Below are 24,972 nucleotides of genomic sequence, written 5' to 3' on the forward strand. Positions count from 1 at the left end.
GTTTCCCCCTTCGATTCCGTCGCTTTTGCGTTGAAATGTTCCGTATCGGCTGAAAGACCAGTGCCTCGTAGCGCATGGCGAGAACCTCGGGCCCGACCCCAATTGGCAAGTGATTGACACCTAAGGCGACCTAATGACACAGGGGCGGCGCAGAAAACTCCACACCGACCCTCTCTCTTTCGACTCGACGCAGACAGATCCTCTCTCTCTGATCCTATCCTCACCCCAACCACCCCCCATCAACGACTTCTTGCGCAGTCCCAGATACATGGTTTAATCTGACCTAAAACCCGTTGCAACGCTGACTATCTTTTCTTCTCCTCGCTCGTTCGCTTTTGTTGTTTGTTTGTTCGTTGGAGATACGTAAGGGCGAGTTACACGGGTTGGTTGTGTGCGGGGAAAGGCATACGAAAGGCCAGGAGGGTGTGCGAATAAGCATGGCTTCTCGTGCGACGGACCAACAGCAAAACCAACAGGATAGGGGCTCGAATGCGAGGAAGAATTCCGGCGCGCCGTTGAGGACGAGGAAGTCGAATGGGAAGTCGAGGGGTGGCTGTCTGGTGTGCAAGAAGAGACGGATCAAGGTGCGTTGTTTTCGCGATGGTTGGTGGTTGCCGAGGTGCGGTTGCCGGTCGTGGTTGTTGTACTCGGGTGGATTGATATCACGATTGATACTTGGAGAGGAAGTTAGAGATGCATTTTTGGTGTGGATATCGGATTGTTGGATGGTTGCTGATTTGTTTAGTGCGATGAGTTACGGCCAACTTGCACACGATGCAAAAGCCAACTCCACAAATGCGTCTACGCCACGAGCGGCGTCCCTCGCTGGAAGAATAATGTCACCAGTTTCTCCCTCTCGAAACTCGCGAAAGCAGAGGAGTCGGAGAAGGTAGTGGAAATCAAGGGCCATAGCAGTAGTCCCGATGCCTTCGAGAGTATTTGGGATATCAACAGCTCTGCCTCACCGCCGGCGATCAACATTCCACCCCAGATCAACTACATGTCCCAGGAGGATTGCGGGAGATTCGATACCCCGGATGCGTTGCTGTTGATACATTTTGAATCTTCTACGATGGGATCGTTGGTGGGTGCTGCGAGTCTTTGGGGTGAGGTTTTGCAGCTGGCTTTTCAGGTATGCTCGGTCAAATTATTTTCTAACTCTTTTCCTAACATACATTCAGCACGACTTCCTCTTCCACGCAATCCTAGCCCTCTCCGCTCGTCATATTCGTAAATGTCCTACCGTCGAATCAATGTCTTCCCCTCATGACTACGATCAACTCGAGACACACCACCTCCAAAAAGCCCTCTCAACCTACCATCCATCCCTCGAAGCACTTAATCCTCAAAATCCTGAGGCCGTAGTCTCGACCTCTTTCATTCTCTACTTCTACATGTGCTCGGTCATGGATTTTGATCCTTTCGCCGTTATTCCAGTTGAAGACACATCCTTCAAATACCTCCGAGGTATCTGCTCGGTCATCACCTCCGGGCCGGACGTACGCATGAAAATCACTCTTTTCAGAAGTCTGGTCGCCAGACCGGTGCATTTCCCATATTGGATGGAGGAAACTTATCCTGTCATGGGTCCAGCCAGCGTGCTCGTAAACTTCCTAGATGACATCCCCGCGTACTCGCATCTCCTGCGCATCGAGAACAGCCGCGAGATCTACCGCAACCGGATGATGTCTTTAGCACCGTATCTCGTAGCATGCACGAAACCAGGACTCGTCGACGAGGCATTCGAGGAATTGTTGGTTGGATTCAAGAGATGGCAAGCTAATGTCCCGATTGAACTTGATTTACTGGTTCAGGCATTTGATCCTATGGCTCTCGTTCTGCTTGCTCATTTCTACGCTGCGATTGGTACGGTCATGTGTAGGATGACTAACACGTGGTGGTGGTGGCAGGAGAAACCTGGATTCAGTAAGCTCTTCCCTACCCTCTTCTCCTCAATGCAAGTGCTAACGGTCTTCAGTGGTCAACACCATTGCCCGCTACCTCGGACCCGAATGGGACGTTTGCATGGCCTGGCCCAAAAAAATGGCCATGTCATTCAAAAGCAAATCTTCACTTCACCAGGCACCACTTGTTTCTCCGCTAAGAGTGGGCATGGATTTCCATGAAGTCGGATTCGGCAGGGGCTTTGAGACTTGGGTCGAATAACACAAAATTGAGGAGGAAAAGGGGGAGGATTTTGGTATTTCTGATGTGGCGGTGCGGTGCTTTTTGGGTCCAGACTTCTGGGATGGATAAAGGGAGCTAATCGTCTAATTGGCATTTTACCTGCGATTACTGCTCGATATTCATTATATCCGAAAAGTACCGTAACGCTGTTGAGGAGGTATGGTATCTACGTTGAAGATTTACCATACGACATGCATTTTCTATTTATTTTTGACATTTACTCGCTACCTTTAGGATATTTATTTGTACGTGGTGGAAACGCGGTTGTATATATGCTATTTATCTGGGAGACGGTGGGAAACACGTTTTTCTTTTCTTTGTAATTCAGGGTCCGGGTCGGTCGATAGCATTTATATATAATATACACATTTTTCATTGAAGCCCGGCTGGCTATTGTGTGAAATCAAATGTCAGGAGGTGAGACAGTTGTTCAACTGACTCGAATTAAGAGTTGGAATTGCAGCTACACAAAACCGTCGAATTGAGATTGGCAACTCCACGAACAAACCTCGAGTGTCCGTTCCTTTCAACCTCCCCTCCGGACCGAGCTACGCCTCCACAAAATCAGAGCAGCAAAACTATGTCTTCATCCCTACGACGGTGACAGGTACGGCTTGTTATCTGGCTCCCCGCCATATACGCCCAACCCGAAAGGGTTGCTGTCACTCATTCCGCCCTGCCTACTATTCGCGTGTGGCAAAAGAATTCTCAAGAGAAGATCCCCTCGATATCGACACGCCTACCACCAAAACTGATAGAATCCATTCTTCCGGTGCTAAAGTATGACGAAGATATGTTTCGAGGACCTGATAAGGCTGTCTTTACGGCCTCGATGTGATAGGTAAGTACTGTATCATCTCTTTTCACCATAATATACATCTCTTTTAGAAAGGCAAGGTAGGAGCTAGGAAATCCCGTCTTCTGATGACCGTGCCCCGTTGGGCTGGCAATGCATTGGTAGACTAGGTAGGTACAAGTGTAGCTAACAGTTCCACACCCATCATCTATCTCAAGTACGATAACTATTTCTTTTTTGGGGGGAGTTGGGAAAGCTTGCTTATTTGTAATGGTGTGTAGAAGCGTGTCTTGACGTACTGGGGGTACCACAAATCCTGCTAACACATTTACAGACGGGGTGATCTGGAAATATAGCATGTTCCGTTACTCGACCTTATAAAATAACATGTCAGAGCTGGCTCCAGATATACTTCAAAGATTTCACATTCAGCATGTTAAATCATCTACTCGTTTTTAATTTCAATTACTCGGTACAATATTCAGATCATCACTGCCTCACTTCGACCGCCACGACACCATTCCCATCGAACCTTATAATCAACTCCTCCCCATCAAGTTTCTATCTCCCACCACCAATCGCCATTCTCCTTCGCCAGAAATGTCCAGAACCATATCCACAAAACATCATAACACAATTCCTCAACAGATACCCACCAAACTTCCCCGTCATCACCGAAACTGCTTCACAATCGACCAACACTGCAAACTTCCAGCCACAGCAATCATACCAGTACCCCACCATGCAAGCACAGTAAAATGATTCCGCTCTCCAATCGTTTGAAGGTATCCGGCAAGTGGTGGAGAAACAGTCCTAAACGCCGCTCCGGTACTTGCTACGATACCATTGACTCGACCGAGCACGGAGCTGCTAGGTGCTGCATTCTTGATGAAGATGAGCAGAATTGGGTATGTGAAGACGCTGAAGATTGTGCGGACTATGAGCCAGGAGAATAGTCCGACTTCTCGCCATGTTCCTTCGGGGATAAATGCAATGTATGGAGCCACGAAGTATACGAATGGGTGAAGGAAGGTGATGAATGCAAATGGTTTTATCAAACCAAAAACCTTCGTACACTCTGGGAACAGCAGGAGTTGAACCGCCATGCTGATGAGTCCTCCAATAGCCATGATCTCGCCGGACTTGTATAGCGGAAGACCTAGCCCACCAACGCCGCCCCAATAGTGTTTAGTAGGTACCTCGGTATCTGCTGGTCGCTGGAGAAAGATTGGGATCAGCTGGATGTAGTTGAGAGTGTGACTAGTAAGTATGCACAGTGCAATTATAGGATTCCAAATTCTTGCACTGAGTTTCGGCGAGAATCTTGTGTCTTCGAAGGTACTGGAGGAACTGCTATCCGTGCCATATCCCGGTTGCTCCGCTGTGCCGTCCATGATGGCCACTGCGAGAAGAGGTGTCTCGGCGGTAGTTTGTGGAACGTCGATTTCCATCAAAGTACGTCGCTTTCGGTGCGCGAGTATCTCAGGATGAGTTTCTTCAAGAAGTGTGGCTGCTATTGTGAATGTCAAAAGTAGCATGACGACGCAAGCAAGATTTGGAAGTAGATATGGGTATGTCTTGAACAGCTGGATTTTGCCTAAGGAGTTTGGAAATGATTCTTCGGGCTTCCCGAGATATCCTCCGATTGCTGGCCCTATCGTGCAGCCGATTGTGTAGAATATCGGCATGATGGTATACGCTCGAGCTAGAACGCAAGTCAGCCTTCAATCCCGAGTATCATCATCACATTCACCAACGTTCATGTTTTGGATTTGTCACAAGCTCGCCAACCATTGTCTGCACAATCCCTATGTTCCCATTGAGTCCACCACCAAAAGCTCTCCCGATTATCGCCACATAGATGTTCGTCGAGAATCCAATCACCAGCATGGAAAGAGCAGTTCCAGCGCATCCGAGAAGCAATACTGGTTTTCTTCCAATCTTGTCGCTCAATGCGCCCCAGAGGAAGGCAGTCAGAGCTTCTGCCAGAGAAAACGATCCGAGGAATATTCCGGCGTATAAGGCTGCGCTTTGAGCCACTGTTCCGCCGAAAAACTTCATCATATCGTACTGGAGGGTTGGTCAGTATTTTGATGACTATGGACAGAGGGGGAGCTTACTGAGAATGGGTAGACGAGGGTGAGCGCAACGGGTTCCGCGATCCGACATAGTGCTGTAAATGTTAGCATCAGGTTTCCATACATTGTGGCGGGTTTGTGTTGGATTGAACGTCTGGTACCTAGGTAAAAGAGCTGCTTTGCCGGAAATCCTCGCCCACTATCAAACTCGAGTTCCGGCGCATCATCATCATCTTTGTTGTGCTCATCTTCACCCATGACGAGGATAGGGTACTGTAGATCGAATTGCACCAAGAATTGCAAGTCTGGAGAAACGAAGGTCTGAGGTGAGGTGAGAGGAATTGGATTCGAACGAGATTGAAGTGCGGAGGTTAGCAGAAAACTATCCTCGGGAGTTTACCGTGCTTGATTAGATCGAGGAAGGAACGATGTTGGTTCTTTTCAAATTAACTTGGGACCTCGCTTATGATTTAGTACTAGAAACATGAAAATCAAAATATCAACACTAAGCAAACAAACAAACACCCTTTCCAAAATCCACTCTATCTTTTCCCCTTCATATATACCATATCACATCACTCTACGCCCGCATCCTCATTCAATCACCACCACTGAAGGGTACCAGCGCATGCATGAAGCAGTCTCCCTCGGAACCAGACGTGTCATGTCACACAGATTGGGGGGATCTCGTAGGCGTCATGGATGAGGAGATCTGGGTAGGCACGGTGCGCGCAACGGCTATGAGGGACTTGCGAGCGTGGTACCCGAGATGAGAGATGGTGTGACGGGCAGCTCGAGGGAAGTGTGAGGCGCGCTGCTTCTGTTGCAGGGAAATGTGGTACGGCGTTTGAGGAGGAGGTGAGATTATGCGGGCGGGTGGTTCGATGTAGGACTTATGGGAGAAGGCTCGTTGTATATCTTTCTATTTCTTTTGATTGTCATGATCAATCTCATGCACTTCAGTACCTATTTGGAAGACCATCTTACTGCCTACTTCCAAATCTCAAGTTATCTAAAAGACTTTCCAAAACACCACACTTTCCTTCTCCCCAAAGGCAAACACGCTCAAATCACACCACAGAATTCCAGCGGAAATCTACACTCCACGTCACAACACATGTCGGTCGCACGTCGCACCTCTCGAGGTACTTTGTTGTTCCCTAGCGCTCCGGGAGCTCCCCGCTGCAGATCAGTGCGTTTGGACCATTACAGAGAAGCGCATGGAATACGAATAAGAGACTGCACGGGATGGAGCTGAGGAGTTGGAACTCGTGTATGCTGGGTGCGAAAGCCACGATCCGATGATCTTGGATGGAGAGGGTGGTGATCGACTTGGCGGTGGGACAGGCGACGGGGTTGTACGAGGGGTGGAGGGGTCTTGGGGGTGGTTGAGGGAGTGGGTATGAATTGTTTATTTGGGGTTGAGATGTTGGGGCTTTGGTTTTATGCTTTCTGTATGTAGTGGTGGGTGATATGATTGTAGATGAGTTGTTAGTTGAAACTAGTGGAGGTATGATAGAGCTTTAGTAGAGTAAGAGATAAATTACTTATTCATATTACAATCTCGAGGATTCCTGGAATTCAATGTCGATTCCAGCAAGTGTATATAGATTGCCTTGTCTCTATGTACCAAAATCTCACACGTCATTTTACACCAGAAGACTTCATTCCTTATTCAGCACATCAAAAATCCAAATTCATCGTAGCCTTACCCAGACCGTCAACGTCGTGATGATATGAGTTATGAGCAACGACTTCTACTCTCTCTGCAGTTTCCGCATTCTTGACCTCCGTAACTTCAAAACTTTTCCCAATGTGCGCAGCTCAGGGCAGTACGGAAGCAGTCTACCTCCGACAATCTTGTTCATGTAGCTTGAGATGCTCCAAAACCTCATTAAACAACATATTTTCGAACACATTTATACTGTATATAGAAATGTCTCTCCTTCTAGAACCAGTCATCATCGAAGACACCTTTTTCTGGCTTACTTACATATCTTATGTATGAATTAAACATCCACGATCAATTATTCACGCCACTGTTCTGCATTTGATATAGCTGTCATCAATGGGACGTATTCACATATATCGGAAACACACTCAAGTCCTGGTCCTTGAAGTTCTCATATATTGCGCTTTTCGTAAACCACAGACACGCATTTCAAGTGTTCTTGCGTGACTTCCTCCAATGATTCGGTCTTCATTTAATACATTGAGGTTTCTTTCTTGGGCGATTAACTCATCAAGCAGCAATACATAGGTATTCAACCAGTATGTAGATCACCCCTACAGTCATTGATATGGTTTTTAGCTTACCTCAAATACCCTTTGGTATCATGTCTCTTTCATACTAGAACGCAGATAGAAGAAGAACCTACTTTGTGGAAAATCAATGCGATTTTACTACGGGTTAGTTCAGTGCGTGATGAGTAGTAATCCTCGGAAATGTAGTTTGAAATTCAGTAGTAGGCGGAGAAGTAGGAGCGGAATATCACTGAGGAATGGAAGTTGTATTGATACCGTCTATTGGGTCATGTATGGCGGGAAAACGTGCTTTCGCACAAGAAGTTTGCCTCAAAGAAAATCTCGGTGAATGTACTTTTCGCTAAGGTAACGACAAGACTCTCCAGCACCCAGAGTGAATTAACACCCCCAGACCCACCCCCATCCACCCCCGAACATTCATATCCAATCATTTACCATCTCCCTATATAAACCACAAAATACAAAAATCCAGTCCCCTTGTCTGAAACTATTGGAAGGCAAGTGAGAAACGTTCAACGCCTTGCCAATGCTACTTAACTGGAGCGCTGGTATCGTTCAAGAGGTATAGCCTAGTTAGACACTGGATCCCCAGGGGGCGCGGCCATTTAAAATGTGGGAAATTGGGGAAATGCGCAATACAAATCTAGATTATATATAACGTTTTTGGGGGGGGGGGGGGGGGGGGGAGTTGGAGGCTCGCTTAGCTTTTTGGTAGACGCGCAAATACTCACCTTATTTGTTTTGTGAAACAATAAAGTGTTCGATAGATTTCTGAGGAGTTTTGATACTCTATGGTAGTGATCCGTGTCCCAACGGCATACGAGCTTAGTCTCCATTTTCTTTTGGGAGTATGGATTGCAACCCATCCATGGACGGGCCAGCTTCCATTCACGGCTGCCATGATACCGAGTAAATGACTACCCTTTCAAAAATAAATAGTTTCTTTTCATCAATAATTAATGCTTACATTCCAGGGTTCGGCTGAGGAAGATGCCGCATACAAGGACGAGAGTCTTCGATCGATTAGTCTTTCCTCCAAACAACCTTCCAACAGCAACAGCGAGAGCGTTCAGAGCATTGTCTGAATTGTTTCTATTTCAGGACAAATCCGCTTCATCTCCTTGAAGTATCAGGACTTTAATGTCTACAGAATGTTTCTTTGTTGGAGAGGTATCGTGCTAGAGGTAATAGTTTAGGAGATGCAAACGTCAGATAGATCAAGCCTCGCATATGCATTGGTAGCAATATGGCGGAATCAACTCTCCATGCTTAAAGGAGAGATTGAATTCGTCATAAAAGGCGCGGAGCACGAAACATGAAGTCAGTTTTCTTTATGGAACAAACATATACAAACTCGGATTGTAACTCTCGTCCATCGAAGCTTCATGCTAAAAGAGGTGATAGATGAGTGCAATCTATAGTCATTCGATATATGAGGTCTAGCAAAAGATTGTTGTTGAAGTTGCGTGGATAGATGGTGGATTATACCTCTGTCAGATATAGTTCGGAACAGATACCTCTGGCTCGAGCAATGGAAATTAACTTTCGTTCAGCATCCCAGACCGTGACTGTTCGAATCTTGATGTCTGCGGGTAGTTAAGAGGTCTTAAATTCCCCTGGAGTGAAAATCATCACCCGACCATCAGTCAAGGTGTAGCCAGTTCAACACTATTTTTTGGAGATTTCCAACTACGCCCGCTCGACGCCGAACTACAGGTTGATTAACTGGCCTTCATGGCGACTCATACAATCACAATCGTCTGCCTAGACCCCTCAGCAGGAAAGCTCGCGTCTGGACCGAGCGCGTTCCTTTCCTCTAAGTCACGGTAGAGCTCATGAAAGTTGACCTCCGGCTCCAACCATAAACCGCGACTTAGGTCTTGACTGAAATGGCCCAACCGCTTAAAACTCCCATTAGAGAGGCTTTTCAAGATTATACCATGCCATGGGAAGACTCCGTGTGGGGAGAGATCTTGATTAGATGGCGCACAGCCTAGTATCAGACATCATGTATCGTCTAAATCTTCGACATTTAGAGGACGTCCATCAAAGTCCATGCGAGTATTCTCTAGCCACGATTGCTTAGCATATCTTGCCTCGACTGTATACCCTTCAATTGTTAGACGCCCGGACACAACCCTACCAAAAGGGTTATCCCGAGAAGCAAGTTTGACTTCGCAGGAAATGACACGAGCTTCCCTGGGTGTCTCCGCGTAAAACGACCGCACGACATCACACACGGACCCATCTACTGATGCCCAAGACCAGCTCGGAGCTTCAAGAGCTTTCCAGTTGCGATTTGCTAAAGCTGTATTGTCCACCCTCCATCCCAGTTGGCTTTGCATATCCTGCTCCCAAAGACCAGCAAAGTACCTATTATTCCACATGGATGCTGCCATTGCCGCAATACCAGCAAGAGCTTCTAGTCTGTCATCGGGAAATGTAAGATTTCGGAGAGTGTATATCCTAACAAGCTGGTCCCAAATGTCTCGTTGAACAGGGCCAGGTTCAAACTCTTGCGTGGCGACGACCAAATCATGGCTTGGATGTGATCGAATTCGCATACCGTCATAAGCCAACCGATCGAATACAGCGGAGCATTGCCAAACCATGCCTTGATCCGTGTAAATCAGCGCCCGACGTGCAAGACTAATTTCCTGATAAGCCCAGCCTCGCTGATTCAGCGGTTCGTGGCCAGAAGATTCCAGAGGAACTTTAACAATTCCAACTTCGCCTCTGCAAGTTTCTGAAAATTTAGCTGGCAGCATGACTACTCCGTCGGATGGTATGTTGGCGTCTTCAAGAAACCCGGCATTTGCGTCCCTGGCCCTTGAAGCAGCAATCACTAACGTTGCGCGGTTGAATGTCATTCGCATTTTAGCAATCTCGCGTGCTTTGTCGGTTTCGTCATCTTGAATGATACAAAGTGCATCAACCCACAAATACCGGATCTGGAGCTGTTTACACACCTGCACAGCGTCGAGTAAGGTCCGTGGAAGACCGTCGAGTCTAGCACCACCTATCCGAGATGAAATGTTGGCTCGAGTTGTTTTGAATAATTGATCGCCTCCCCAGCAATAGCTCAGCGCTGCGTAACTATTCTCTTCATTCCCTGTCTGACGTAGGCACATCGTCTCGACGTCGATTACCCGTAAGGGTAGAACATTCATTTTGCCCCGCGGACAGCATTCATGTTGAGTGAGGCACAGTTGAAATGCTTTCTCAATACGTTCTATCGCCCTGTCGTTTATGACTGAGCTAAAAGCTGGTCGACTGGGTATCACGGTAGACATCGGATTTCCTGCTGCGATATTATCGACGGAGTAAGAATACATCCAAACCAGTGGACTTACCAGGACATACAAAATAATAAAAACTAGTCTGCGTCCATCGATATTCATCATTTACTACCCATTTGATTTCGCTTCTCAACCCGATGTCGTCTCCCGAGCGAATCTCGAAAAACGAGTCGATGCGATCGGTTTCATGTGAGGATTCTCCACGCATTTCATGGGATAAAATAGAACACAACGCGCATCCCCAACTAGCGCTTTCCCGGATCTCCCCTATTGTGTAATGATCGATACGATATGCTCGGCCTTTTTCGATCAAGCTTCTGCAGTTGTCAATGTTCAAGAACAAAGATGAGCAACAAGGACAGAGTCTTGGTTGCGCATCAGTCACATCATGAAGAGTGTGAGCGTCCTGGGTACTACACTCCTCATCGCGGGTTCGTGGAATGATCTGGGCCATTGGGACACGAATAGGAATTGCTGTGAAAGGTGGTGTTGTGATTAGAAGCGGAGGTAGAGAGCAGTTGAACCCTGTCAGGTGTCATCACCCAACCAAAATCCAGAGTGGGTTGCAGGTCGTGAGCGCTTCATTTAGCTTCCTGTACGATTTATTCGCCGCCGATCAAAATCAAATTTTCTCGCAGAGCTCTTCGATGAGGCTGAGGTATAGTCCAACGCCTTTTCCTAAGATAAAGTTGTGACCATGTGAAATCAGTAATGGTATTCTATTGAAGCTCACTCCGTCTGTTATGTCCTCTAGGCAAATGCTTACGAGAGGAAGCTATGCTCTCAAGTCCTCCTAGTCGTTGACTCTCGATCAAGAGCGTAAAGTCTACCTAACAGATCATTAGGGTACAAATCTGGCTGTTCATCTAAATACGTGGCGAATTCAGCCATGCCACCTTTGCTATGTTTGGGATCCGGCATCACATGCATCGGAGGCTCCCCCACGCATATCATTTGTTGCAGTTCAGTATCAACCCCGGAGTCTGCATCGTCAGAATACTCTTCTTCAGAAGGATTTTCGTCGTTGGTGTTATCTCGGTTAGAATTACCGAATTCCCAGGGAGGTCCTTTGAATGATTTATCCTCATCTAAATAAGGCTTCCAATCCGTCTCTGTTGGCTCTCTTTCTGGATGGTCACGCCCAAGCAGCCCCGATAGTTCCGGGAACATGGCATACGAAAATAATTCTACCTGGGCTAATTCATCTGCATCTATCTCGACAAAGTCATGTTCGATTGCACAACCTTTCTTGTGACACGAAGACCAGTCATGAGGAACAACCTGCCAGAGATAGTGCTTGATTTGTATATACTGTAAGGATGGACAGATGGAATGCATATCGCGGGCATATCTCAGAGCGATATCCTTCGAGTAAGTGACACCAGGCCAGTAAGACGCAGATGGTGGGGGAAATCGTCCAAGATATCTTGCCATGATGCGGATATGGACCAAGTTTCGCATTTGAAGAAGGCGTTTTGAAAGTTGAATCTAAATAAGTTAGATGACTCGCGGAGACCAAGAAAAGTGGTCCACTTACCCATTGAGTTTCGAATTGGATAGCTAAGCCGAGTTTCTCTAGATGAATGCCTTTGTCCGGAAGATAGTCGAGTATACTGAAATGTGAGCGTTTCGAGATTTCTATGAAATCAGGTGATTCACTGAGCTCAGTGCCAGATTCGGAAATTATCTCTGAATGATTCTCAGATTGAACGTCAGAAGACCCTGATTCGGACGTCGTCTCTGGGTGAAATTCAGAAATTGTCGCTTCCGAAAATTCCGAATCATCCTCGGCGTAATTTTCCTCTGTTACCCTGTTGTTTTCTTCTATCCATGCAGCCTCTGCCTCGGGGCCAAAATCAGCTTGAAATTGGTCGTACCCATAGTCTGACTCGACAGACTCCCAGGAGTCTCTGTCAGAGTCGGTTTCAGAAGGTACTGTAGTTACGTAATAGGAGTTAGTGTCATCAGAGATATATAACCCAGTCAACTTCGTAAGGTTGAGTTGGCTCGCATTTCGATAACCTTCCCAGCCACCGACATAACGCTCTGTGATGACAAGATCTTCGAGGGCCTCTGCTTTATCACTTATCCATTCGGTGACATCGTCCTCAAGACGTGTGATTTGCAATTGTTGCAGAGATTGGCATTGGTCGAAGAGGTGCCAATGAATTTCAGCGGGTCGCTCGTATACGTCTACAGTCTCATACTTGTATCGTCCGTTCCAAATGTGGAGTTTTTGGAGACCTTCTAATTCGACAAGCTTTGATAAATAATTTTCCTCAGTCGGTGACGCTTTAGGCTTGTATGGGCTCAAGAAAGTGCCAAGCCGGAGTGTCTTGAGGCGCAAGGGCATCAATGATGTTCTGTCTTCTACTTCGCCCAACTTGCTATACTCGAGGCAGAGCCTTTCGAGAAAACCAAGTTCGCCCCACAAGATGAGTATCTTATCATTGTAGTCAACATCAGAATCACAGGACATGCCCAGTCCGAGTACGTTAAGTTTACTGCAACTTCTCAGAGTTCTGGCAAGATCGGGTAGAACTTCATCTTCTGGGCCATGAAAGTTATACATCTCTAAGGAAGTCAAGTTTTTGAACCCAGCTAGTGGCATGAAGCAGCTTGTCGGCATATGTTGCTCTTCTATGTGTTTGAGCAAATGACTTGCCATATTACCCCAGATCCTTTCTAGCGTAGGATGGTTGTGTAACGCGTCGAGTAGCTTTGGGTCTCGCATAACTAGAGATGTCAAATCGAATCGGTCGTCATACGACTGGTCCCACCAGCTAACAACCTTTAGCGTATATCAGACATTAGAAGCGAAGGATTGACCTGAAGGATTGGAGCCTGGGTATTGCCTCGACGGTCCTTGTAACAAAGCTTGCCATCTCGGTGGTCGCGTCGGGCGGCCAACTACGGTCGTCATCAAGGCCAAGTTCATCGTCAGACAAATATATTGTCAGGTGTTTTGTATGTGAAGTTGCTGAAGGAATGTCTCCATAGAACAGGGGGGGAACAACTGCCTTGTCGAATGTTACAGTCAAGTGTTCAGATGTAAGAGAGGCGAACAAAAGGTTGAAAGTTCGACACACGTGACGAAGAGCTATTTGAGTTCTTCGATTGTGGATCTACATAAGCTGATTAGTAGAGACATTTCTAAAGCGGTGATAACGATGGAGTGATATCAAAATGCACAAATGTATACATTTTTGTAGTGTGTAAAATGATTTCCAGCGTGGTCCAAAGTCGCGTTCAGAAATAGCTGAGGTCACACTTACATGCTGTGCGATCATGGTCCAGACTTCAGGAGGTAATCCGGAGAGCCACGGAACTTTCTTTCCTTCCAGAGATTTATCCCGTGTCGTATAGTTCATCTTTCCGTAGTTCTCGATGTGTAGAATGTGAAGTAGAAAATTAGAGAGACGTCGCGTCCTGGAATTAACCTCGGGGCTTTTGGTCAAAGCTTAAGTCACGTGCTGGGCTGGTAATCTGCCTTTTCCTTGCAACCGTGTGGGACCCTTTCTCAGACAACATCGCGACGTAATCTCTTGCTAGAATGCGCGATCGGACTCAATATACTCAACTCTAGCTTTCAATTTAAATGTCGTCATTTGATGGCGTGGTGAAACTAATCTTTGAAGGACCTTATTGTTAAGCTTTTCAATTCTTTGCTTGCTTGGGCATTCGACACATCTTGGCGCTGCAAGCTTACGGTTTGTCGATTTTCTGAATGGTAATTTTTTTCCAAAATTGCTGGAGTCGAGCTGACTGGATGAGTAGTGGATTGTATGTTGAGCTCTTGATCGCAAAGTTCTGCCTTTCCGAACAATTATATCTCAGAATTCGCTTCGTTCCATTCCTGTTTGCTATTATCTGTTGAATAATTCTAACGTGCCAAAAGCCATCAGGCATGTCATAGGGACGTTCTGTTCGACCCAGAGGAAAAGACCACGAATCCTCCTGGTACACTGCCAAGGGTTATGGCTGCCTCTTCTCGTTGACTAGCTGGCGGCATTCTAACGGAAACTTACAAATCGGGAGCTGCAATCACATGTGCTGTACTCAACAACATCACAAGAAGTACAACATGCGGCCCTTTTGTATAAACCTAGAATGATAAATAAACAGTGCTGCCACACGCGTCATTACAACCGGCATTCATACGACTCTATGTGGGTAAACATTGTCATCGACTTGATCATTGAATATCTACCACCCTGGAAATTCCGTTCGGACTCGCCGTTATCCGTATTACACATCAATATCAGAATCCGTTCAGCCCCTGGCAGAATTGGCATCACAACGCAAAACTTTTTGACATGTTGTGTGAGCGGGTAGGGGACAAGGCTTAGTGAGCAGAATAAATGAATGAAACGTTTGAGCAGAGACGTTGTACTGCATTCGGGGTTAACCTGGCCGGTACTCTGCTACTAAACATGAACGCATAAGATACTGAGCACGGGACACATACTCTGGAGCCAAATAACACAGCCAGAAAAGGCGCTCTTGCCCCTACGACTCTCCTGAAGTTGTTAGCGAACTTGTTACTCAGGTAGCGAAGCGATCTCTGGTGTTAAATGAGAACAACGATGAAAACGTGCGAAAGGCTCCCTGAAAACCCGGACATAGCATGATCAGATTGACCTCGCCGAAAGGTTGGGGTCGGGACAGGATCCTCTAGCATGAGAAACGTGGCTGCCTGGTCACTGCAGCGAGCTCTATCTCATTATGGTACGTCAGTTCTGAATTCCCCTGCCCACTTAATATGGCAAAATTCAGGGCAGATGTCGATGTGCATGATCCCAGAATGGTCGGCCACAGATCATATCCCGGAATGTACATCTGACCTCCGTATCTCTAGCCTGTCGTCATGAGCTGAAAATATACATGATACAATTACAATCGTCGGCTCTAGGGGGCCACTCCCTTGTCTGAGAAGCTCGTGAAGAGGGAAGGTCCATTGACACCAACTACTACCACATCTCTGGGTGACACGAATTGTGCGATACCAGGGCTGCTGGGCAGGATTTAATCAGGCAAAAATACAACGCTCTTCATCACCTGAGTGTACAAGTCGGGCGTAAACCACATAAACTCCAAAACGGGCCTGAAGCCGGCACTCAGCCTCCTTTTGAGCTGGAGAGTCCCTTGTTCTCTGGATGAAAATGGGTGTTTCTCTACCAGGGCAGATTGTCAGAAACGTCTCGTTCCTGTGACCTTATCGCCTTGTCGTAAATATCATCGTCCTAATTGGCCCAGCAATATCCGCGGGTCAGCTCCCGCGTCAGAAGATTCGTCAATTCCACATGTTTACTAGGAAAGCAAGCGGCTCATTCGGCAGTCTTTGCGCCTCTCATATTACTGTCATCTGGCTTTGGCGGAGACGAGCACGTTGCTATACGTGCCGCTCTCCTGCCGACAACTTTCCCCCGGATTTGGCAGTTAGAGTGGCTTACGAAATTCTGCGAGTGCCCAGTGATACGTTAGCTATGCTTAATGGGTACACAGGGGGTTCGGGTCTCCCAAGTTCTGAACAAGATCTCTGTGCCAGTCGAGAAGGGTTTAAGTATTTGTTTCTCCCTCAGAAACATCAAACAATATCTTCATTTTCGAAATCCTCTAAGACCGACCAAGCTTGCTTCTTCCTGAGTTCTAGCGATTCTCATTGGACAACTTCAAGACAAACACACAGCGTGCAAGATGCCATCTCAGGCAAATTCCACCAAGGCCCACCACGGCTCCGTCTCCAGGTAAATCTTCAACAGAACTGGAACAAGGTTTTGTATCACTTGCTGACAAGGCCTCTTCAATGTAGCAGAGGTTCGCCATCGTCTTCGAATGCCCGAGCTTCCTCCTCGTCCGAAAGCGCAACGCTCTCAGAGATACGCATATCAGCCTTCCTCTACAGCCCGTTACCGGTTCCAAGATATTTATTCGACAACTCACACGCTAGCGAGAAGGCTCATGTGAAACGAATGGGTTCTTATTTGCACAAAATTGAAAGTGTTATTGGAAAAACATGAAAGGTGGACGGTGCTTCGGCCCGCGAATTCGGGATGTAACCAGAGGAACATGATGACTGCTTATGCTTTCTGCGAGGTTGAAAAACACGATAGTAAGTGATTTAATAGCGAAATGTTCAGCTGAACTATACTGACGAGTTCTAGATACACCATGTACATCATGGGACTGGGCGTTTACGACACCATGGGCTTGACAGATTCCACCCCACCACCAAGCGAGCCTGAAGAGAACGCCAAACATTCTATTGCAACAATATCAAATAATAAGATCTTGCATCTGTTCCAGCCATTCGAGCCAGCCACTAGTTGCTCCTTTTCGGCATGGTCTCGTTGATTATTTTCCTATGCTCAAGCCAACTGAGCCACCAACGTGCCAATCACCAATCCCAACTTCAGGGCCACGAAAGCATATTTGGGTGCTTTCTGCTTAAACAGCTCGGTCTTTGAGCGCCGAATCGGTTGGGTATTCTCTTCTAGGGTACTCTCGTTGGCGGATGTAGGAAGAGGATCCGAATTACGACGGCGTTGTCGAGGAGAAGCCGTATCGTTCTTCGAGTCTATATTTGCTGAGACTTTGGATTTGGATCCAAACCAATGATGGGTTCTTGGCTTCCTGTGGTTTGAGTTAGTCTTATGATATGGGGAATCTGGGATGAAGACTTACTTTGAAGAAGAATTGCCCTTCGACTGTTCAGGCATGGTATATTGTGACAGACTTTGAGGCTTACTGGAGCAAGAAGATTAAACTTAATGAAGTGCTTTGTAGGATGAGTGGTACAAGGAATTATTGAAAAGGTTGGGTAAACTTATAGACTCTTATAGAGGCCTCTCACTATCAAGAATAGTCTACGCTACGCACTCTCCAGTCAGATGCGCTGCTACTAGCGTGGTCCGGTTTTTGCGCACCTCTTAGCCCATAGCTGATTGGGTGTCGCTCATATGGCATATCAAAAAACCCATAGTATGAGGAGACAGATGACGAAAACCTCATACCTTTAAGTATTTGCGCACCTCGGAATGGAGTTTTTGCGCATACTAAGTACATCCCGCCAGGTCATGGCCACGCCCAACACGGGTGTAAGCGAGAATGCAGCACCCCAAGCAGTGCGCAAAAACCTATGGCCACCTACAACAGTTGGCTTCAGGTGGTTATTACACAAATCTCATCAACCAATGGCACACAATGTCCTTAATCTGGCAAGTAATTCGTATCTATCGAGGTATTTGCGCAGTCCACGAACAGCTTTTGCAAATCTTACTCCCCATCTCGTAGGTTCGAAGTACTGTAAGCGAGATTTCAGAACTGCGCAAGAACTCAACGAGCTCTTGAGTACCGTGGCTTACACAAGCCCCTGTGCATGTTCAATAATATCGCGATGACTTTGTCGGAGCACGACGATGAAGTCTCGAATACGCGGAAATTCCTCCATGTGGGTATTTGCCAGATCCGTGATCGACGGCTACACCTTCACGTAAACACATGTCAAGATCTTTATGGGACGACTTGAGTTTTTGCGCAGGAACAAAGGTGGGGCCAAAACTCTCCTCGATACCAGATAGCAATCCATCGATGCTGTGTAACGTGAGTGCTCAGAAAGATATCCTTCGGTACCTGTCCATATTTCAGGGGCATCGAAAGCTCCGGGGCATTAAGCGAGCAAACATGGCAGATGGGACTCAGGGCAACGAAGAAAACTCATTACGAGGCTAAATATATCTACCAATTTTCTGCCTTACTCGTTTCCCAGTCTCATATTATCACGACATCACTCAAGCTCTCTTAACAGAAAAACTATTCGGCGTAAAAGTCCCATCTGGATCCGCCTTCGCCCTCGCCTTCTTTAACCGATCATACTTCGCTTGATCCTCATAGTAAGCAGGCCAGACCTTATCAAGATCATAATCTCCAAAACTTCCCCACAACAACCTCTTGTCCTTCTTCGAAAAGATACCATTTGGTCCAATTCCCTCTTGAATATTGACGGTCCGCCAATCCCTCGCAGCTTGCTGTCGATTCGCGCCGTAAAAGCAATCAACTGTAGCAACGATAGTGCTATCGCGCCAACTATACGAAGTTCCATTATTGCGATTTTTGTACGTCGCTGAGTTTTTGCCGCCGAAGTTCTGGAATTGGGCTGAGACCCAGAGGTCGTTTCCGTTGGGCTTGATGATGCCATCGAGACGGCCGGTGATCCATTTGGGCCAGCCGTCTTTGGCGAGAGTTTTGGAGCTAGTGCAGGTCGTGGATTTGATGTAAGGGTGGTTGAACTCGCGGACGTTGCGGAAGATCCAGTCAGCGGTGAGTTCGGACATAGGTTTCACGCCTTCGGTTTTGAAGAGGGAGCCTTTCTTGATGCGGTCGAACCAGGAGATGTCGCAGACGTCGGTGGGTTTGAATGGCACCCATTGCGCATAAACGATGATGGAGCGAGGCCAGAGGATAAGGCCGTCTTCACCGAAGATTTCTGGGTGCTCTTCTTTGAGGGTTTGATCGGCTTCCGGGAACCAGTCGAGGAGTGGGAAGGAGGAACTGAGGACGCTAACGCAGAAGTCGTAGTTACCAGGGAAATCATCGTTGTCAGACATTTCGACAAGCTGATCGAGGAGTCGTTCAAGTGTCTCGGGACTGTACAGATGGATGGATTTGAGGCCACGCGAGCCCTTGTAATCTTCATCGCGGTAGACTTTTGTTGTGAAGTGAGTGATAACACCAAGATTGCCTGGGCTTCCACCAAGAATTGCGCCGAAGAGTTCTGAATCATTCATTTGGTTCACTTCTTTGACAGTCCCTTCATGATCAACAATTTCGAACGACATAATATGATCACCGAGAAGTCCAAAACTGCGGCCTAGCTGCCCGTATCCACCAGACTGGCAATGTCCCCCAAGATGAACGTGCACACACTGTCCATGTGGTACGAACAATTTATTCTCCCCTAAGTAGGCGTTAAACTCTCCAAGAGCCCAGCTGACGCTAGTTCTAACATAGGTCTGGTCATCCTTTTTGAGGATTTGACGGTCGTCTTTGCCACGGAAAGTCTTGCTCAAATCAAGTTGTATGTTGGGAGCAATGGTCGAAGATGCACCACTGTATTGATGGCCTCCAGTACGAATAGCAATGGCAACCTTTGCTTCCTTGGCATACTTCACGGTAGTGACTATTTCGTCTGTGTTGATTGGATAGATGACATTGGCCGGCGACATACGATTCTCCGTCTCGTAGGATGAAGTAGCATATTGACGTGCGTGAAGACTATAACCGTTGGTCTCGGTGGTATATTGACTGCCACTGATTCCTTGAATAAATGCAAAGCCACCGCTTGTGCTGGTAGGCGACAATTTACTATCCGAAAAGAGTTTGGTCAAGAATTTTGGTATCAAGCCACCGATAGCCCTCTGAAGGGTTCTGAAAGGATTGATCATGGCGAAGATACGTTCAATGATGGAAGACATCAGTTTACTACTGGGGCTTTCGCTCCTTATATGTGCGGCCGGCCACAGCATGAACGCCTATAAGCCATCTTTCTCACTGTATCTCGGGTGTCAGATATGGTTGTATTGGACAATATGTGTGCACATACCATCAAGTTGCTATGGGATACACAGACACAGCGTGATATGGCGTCGAATTAGAGTCCCGCAAGGAATGCGGTAACACGTTAACTTTGAACTGTGTCGACGCCTTGTCTCATACCCCTCCTCAGCTTTCCTTTATCCCTTGCCACCACGCAAGCCATCGCTCTATTCCGAACTGATGGCAATTTTAAGGCTGAGCTGATTGTCAGCAAGATCAGCACGAAGTCACATATGATATAGTAGTTGTGCCGGTGTATTTTTCTTTCTGGGGATGTTACCGCGGGAGGCTCCGTGCAGGCTCTCTCGGATCGATTTGTAACTTATATATCGATATTTCCATATGCGACATCTAGTCAATGAAATAGAATCAATATGGTATATCCCGTCAAGTTGATTGAATGGAACTTACAGTATTAAATATGTTCATCTTTGAAATGAAATCTTTTGCTTCACTTTTTACTTTTTCCCTTCCTAATCATTCAGCCAGCCACATTGCTTGCCCAGCCCTACGGCATAAGCGGGGGCTACTGCAAAGGGCCGCCTGCTGCGGAATCCAAGACTTTGTACGGACCGGCAATTAGACCGTAAGTATCCTATTTCGGAACCGAGATCACGGCAAATTCAGAGCTTGGGTATGGGTCCTAGACGACGTTGCTCTCTTGCTCTTCAGTTGTCAACATTACTTGCGGATGTAATAGAAACATCCGGATCGTCTGTGCCTCGAGAGTACATAATAACTATTGTCGTGTCTTTTCGTCTTTTCCTCTAGCCTAAGTTCTCTATAAAACTTGTCCTTATTTTTTCCTTGAAGGATCGGTCGCATTTCGCGCATGTGCTTCAAGGTTGGACTTCGGTGGTCAGTCGAAGCTAGTCAGGAGTGAGCGTGTAGATATCTTTACAATATGCTCGACCTTTTTCTTCAAACACTCAGCGCATGATATCCAGCCCAGATGTTGAGTACAGCAGATGGGCAAACCAGATGTTTTGGACTCCATTGTCTACACATGGTGGTCATCGGAGATCAGTCACACGAACGAAGCTGTATAAGTGTGCTTCGTTTATATGATTAAGAGAGCGATCCGGCTGATATGTTCAACAAGTACACAGCCTATTCTACAAAGGAGGAATGGCGAGAGATCGTCAATAGCGTTCTCGGAAGGGGGTCGTATTCCCCTGTTTCGAATTCTTTTTAAACGCGAGAAGCCGTCATCCGTAACTGAGTCCAATGTTACACTGCGTCGTTTCTTGATTTTCTTGATGGATAAGAGGCAGTGTAACAGAGCCGAAGACGACCAGGGTGCTGCTGATAATGCAGATAGTCCCTCATCGCATATATGCTGAGATCCTGCTTGCATATTTTGCCACAATTAAAGCCACTTCAGCAAAATTGGCCTTTTATTGTGTGATATCGGCACTGGCCCTGCGAAAGCGAAGTATGCAATCCTATTATTCAACGTGTTTATTGCTTAGAGGTGCTTTAAACAAACTTTATCCACGTGCGTAACGTTTGCAAAGTGATCGACCATTGTTTCTTTGGTATTATTTGTACCACGCAACCAGATGCAAGAAACGAGTTCAGAATTAGACAGCAGTTTGCTTCTACGAGTGAGGCCGTAAATCAGCGACAGAGCTGGTTCTCAAAATTCGTGTACACCGTCGTTCAACCTTTTTTTACGTTCGTGAAGGAAATTCCAAATTTGCGGTATTATGATGCAGCCCTAAAGAGCAATATTGTCATTTTATCTGGAAGAAGAAGAAGCGAGTGGGTCGCCCTCGAACGATTGGAATGTCAGTAACCGGACGAAAGCGATTAAGAACTAGCTAGACGGACGTAACCACTCTTCTTGTGTATTTGGGTCAAACACACCTCCATGATCGAGCAGAAGATTTATGGAGAGGAGAATGCCCGCATATTTGCGTCCCTCGCCGTCAGTCGACAAAGCTTTGTCAACTTCACCACCAGCCGACAGAGCCGTCATTTTTGCTGATGCCTGTTGAATGATACTCTTTCCCTGATAATTTCGGCTGTTCGGATAGGCTCCTAATCGCAGCAGAGTAGAAACACATGAACGATAGCCCTGCAACACGGCAATACAAAGTATTGTACAACCTTGCTTGTCACGTATATTCAAATCGACACCCTGGCCGTGAAGCTCAACAATAACTTGCCGAAGCTCGTCTTGTAGATCTGTATCCCAACCCATTCTTGACTCCTCCCGCTTGAGATAGGACACAAGCGCTGTATCGCCATGGATATCTATCGCTGAAGTGGTCACCGCAGTACTCGCACAGACGTGGCACTGGTAGTAGTGTGCCCAAATCGGGGACAGAGGCTGGACTTCTGCGCGAAAGTCTAAAATGAGGGTTGGTGGAGAGCAATAAGGCTCAGTCAATCTTACTAATGCTTCTTCGCCGTACACGATTCTGAGTTTCGAATTGGACAAGATGAGACTGCGAACAGTGATCCCCTGATTATCTCGACGATTCAAATCGAGGTTGAAGATTTTTAGCATACGGCCAAGTTCGGAACTTTCAAGTGTGGCAGTAGTGATAGATTCAAGCTTGCTGTCAAGTGTACTGAAAAGGTAGTCATCCTTGAATGCAATGTGGGCAACTGTCTTGCCGTGACAGTTTTGACTGCCGCAAGAGAAGCCATTATTCTTGAATAGCTCCAATATCCTTATATACTCCTTGAGAGGCGAAAAACTGGTAGGATATGTTAAATTGCCCAAAATGACGGTTCTACCATAACGAGCTCCAAGTAATGTGGTGTCCACGGCATGCAAAAAGCTGTCGCCTGATAGATCTCTCTGTTTATGATCTTCCGGTCCCAATTCCCGTGACCCCATAAGGGATTCTATATTCCAAGCCTTGGGATCATGATAAAAAGCAGCCGCATCCATTGCTCTCGTGCCAGTCGAGATCCGGCCCTGAGCATGGTAATCATACCTGCTACATGAATTTTGTCGCTCCATTTCCGCTATGTCTTCCATCTCTGTCGTGCCCGAAAGAAGTTGATAAAATGGATCGTTCCCTATTTGCGGGGATGGTTCTACATCAATTATGCAGTTTTCGAAGAACAAAATCTCGTCCTCTGATAGGCCATTCGAAGAATTTTGAGGGCCATATGACCGTAGGACGTCACCCTTAAGTCCTTCACTCAAGATCTTTGTGGCGCTCCCGCCCCCCGTCATCTTTAGAGAGGAAGATTTCGGGTTAGACCTTGTAGAAATATAAGACATCCAGCTTGATCTCCGGGAGATAAGAGAATCCTGGGAACCGCTAGTCATAGAAGAGCTGAGAGACAACCGCAGAGCTGCTACGACCCTTCTCAAGGAGGAGGATGACCGTCCAGGTAGGCGACTTGCTAGCCTAGAGATGGCACTGCTTGCAACATCCGAACTGTTGGCGTTGTGAGGCTTTTGAGCAATTGAGCCCTGATCAATTGGTGAGCATGGAACTTCTAGGTGTAGCTCGTTAACGACAGATTTTCGCTTCGTAGCGCTCTGATATGTGGACTCAATTTGCCCTTCTTCCTGTGCTTGAAGCTCCGTAGGTAAGACGGGCCCGACCAAGAACAGGTCAGCCGGATTGACAAACAAGATATCGGAGGATATTTCAGGCAGCGCCTGATATCCGAGCGAGACTTCTGTGCTCTGATTATTGTTCGTTCGATCTTTCGCAAATTCGACAGGCGTAGAGAGGCGAGTGGGTGCACTGTGTTGCACAGTCGTTTTATGGACTCGTTCCGAAACTCGTTGTTTCTTGAGTTGCCTCATAAGTCTTAGTCGCGCCATAATCTTGCGACTGCATTTGGTTCTATAGAGCGCATGATTCTTTGAATAATATTTGCCAAAAAGCATCTTGAGCCTCGTTTGAATGTTGCGAATCCTTTATTAAGTTTTAGCAAGTGACCACCTCGTATAATTGTAAGTCATTTTGAGGGTAGCCACCTTGGGGAAAATCCATCTCGTCTCAACACCTCTCGTATTTCAGGCATTGTCAGTTTTGTCATTGTGTATAAGCGGACCAACTTTCGTTCTCTTGATCGTGACCACGCTATCTCAGGGGCACCTCCCCGGTTGACAACTGGTTGGGTCATTTCTTTCGATGTGCTTGATTCTTTTCTTGTTGGACAAGATAGATAGAAGGATGGTTTAGATAACCTCTGGAGTCATCGTGAAAGATGCACGCTGACTCGATATAAAGCTTTCCAAGTACCAGCCAACGGGCTGAGCCGAGAAACATCTCTCCTGTGGCGTCCTCGCCTTGTTCACACAGCATCTTGCTCTTCGTTTTGGCCATTAATTGATGACAGTTCCCATGCTGCATGGGGCTGCAGATGTAGGTCAAGGAATCTTGAGGCTGCTAATATCTCGGATACTATTTTCGGATGCGCAAAAACCTCAGAATCTCAGATACAGGGGATCGAAATGGTTGAAGTGTTCTACTGCATACCACTGAAAGCGCAGTGTTGCTCAGTGTCTACCCCCGTCAACGTTAACTCAGAGCCAGCTAATTTACCTCTTCGGGATCTTTCAATATATCGGAGGGTATCAACATTCAAAGTGCTTCGTTGTTGGCGAGGAAGCAAGACCAAGCAACCACCAAATTCGCCCCACTTTTCTAGTGCGCAAAAACCTCCTCGGCCAACGAAGTTGTCAGCCCCTTTACGACCTCGGGACGGACGATACAGCAACGTCCCAATAACAACTTGCCCAACTGACGTACGTTTTCTAAAGCTACAATAT

The 24,972-nt window shown here is 46.8% G+C and overlaps 7 protein-coding genes across 7 annotated transcripts; 1 reads left to right on the top strand and 6 right to left on the bottom strand.

Moving 5' to 3' along the window:
* Positions 1-437: 437 nt before the first annotated feature.
* On the top strand, positions 438-2,166 carry GLAREA_07393 (Zn2/Cys6 DNA-binding protein; the record flags this gene model as incomplete). Its single annotated transcript, XM_008082081.1, has 4 exons — positions 438-584; positions 746-1,132; positions 1,182-1,926; positions 1,979-2,166. The coding sequence occupies 4 exons, from the start codon at positions 438-440 to the stop codon at positions 2,164-2,166; spliced, it is 1,467 nt and encodes a 488-aa protein (XP_008080272.1).
* A 1,488-nt stretch (positions 2,167-3,654) lies between these two features.
* On the bottom strand, positions 3,655-5,319 carry GLAREA_07394 (MFS general substrate transporter; the record flags this gene model as incomplete). The annotated part of the gene is made up of 4 exons (XM_008082082.1): positions 3,655-4,688; positions 4,741-5,053; positions 5,104-5,156; positions 5,223-5,319. 4 exons carry the CDS (start codon positions 5,317-5,319, stop codon positions 3,655-3,657), a joined length of 1,497 nt encoding a protein of 498 aa, XP_008080273.1.
* Positions 5,320-9,332: 4,013 nt separating this feature from the next.
* GLAREA_07395 (uncharacterized protein) lies at positions 9,333-10,496 on the bottom strand (the record flags this gene model as incomplete). Its single annotated transcript, XM_008082083.1, has 1 exon — positions 9,333-10,496. The coding sequence occupies one exon, from the start codon at positions 10,494-10,496 to the stop codon at positions 9,333-9,335; it is 1,164 nt and encodes a 387-aa protein (XP_008080274.1).
* A 912-nt stretch (positions 10,497-11,408) lies between these two features.
* GLAREA_07396 (uncharacterized protein) lies at positions 11,409-13,996 on the bottom strand (the record flags this gene model as incomplete). Its single annotated transcript, XM_008082084.1, has 4 exons — positions 11,409-12,113; positions 12,163-13,408; positions 13,455-13,750; positions 13,901-13,996. The coding sequence occupies 4 exons, from the start codon at positions 13,994-13,996 to the stop codon at positions 11,409-11,411; spliced, it is 2,343 nt and encodes a 780-aa protein (XP_008080275.1).
* Positions 13,997-16,993: 2,997 nt separating this feature from the next.
* Positions 16,994-17,344, bottom strand: GLAREA_07397 (uncharacterized protein; the record flags this gene model as incomplete). The annotated part of the gene is made up of 2 exons (XM_008082085.1): positions 16,994-17,258; positions 17,310-17,344. The coding sequence occupies 2 exons, from the start codon at positions 17,342-17,344 to the stop codon at positions 16,994-16,996; spliced, it is 300 nt and encodes a 99-aa protein (XP_008080276.1).
* Positions 17,345-18,415: 1,071 nt separating this feature from the next.
* Positions 18,416-20,068, bottom strand: GLAREA_07398 (FAD-binding protein; the record flags this gene model as incomplete). Its single annotated transcript, XM_008082086.1, has 1 exon — positions 18,416-20,068. The coding sequence occupies one exon, from the start codon at positions 20,066-20,068 to the stop codon at positions 18,416-18,418; it is 1,653 nt and encodes a 550-aa protein (XP_008080277.1).
* Positions 20,069-22,038: 1,970 nt separating this feature from the next.
* On the bottom strand, positions 22,039-24,084 carry GLAREA_07399 (Ankyrin repeat-containing protein; the record flags this gene model as incomplete). Its single annotated transcript, XM_008082087.1, has 1 exon — positions 22,039-24,084. The coding sequence occupies one exon, from the start codon at positions 24,082-24,084 to the stop codon at positions 22,039-22,041; it is 2,046 nt and encodes a 681-aa protein (XP_008080278.1).
* Between the last annotated feature and the right edge of the window lie 888 nt (positions 24,085-24,972).

Source organism: Glarea lozoyensis (genome assembly GCF_000409485.1).
Source record: "Glarea lozoyensis ATCC 20868 chromosome Unknown GLAREA16, whole genome shotgun sequence".
Classification (NCBI taxonomy): Eukaryota; Fungi; Ascomycota; class Leotiomycetes; order Helotiales; family Helotiaceae; genus Glarea; species Glarea lozoyensis.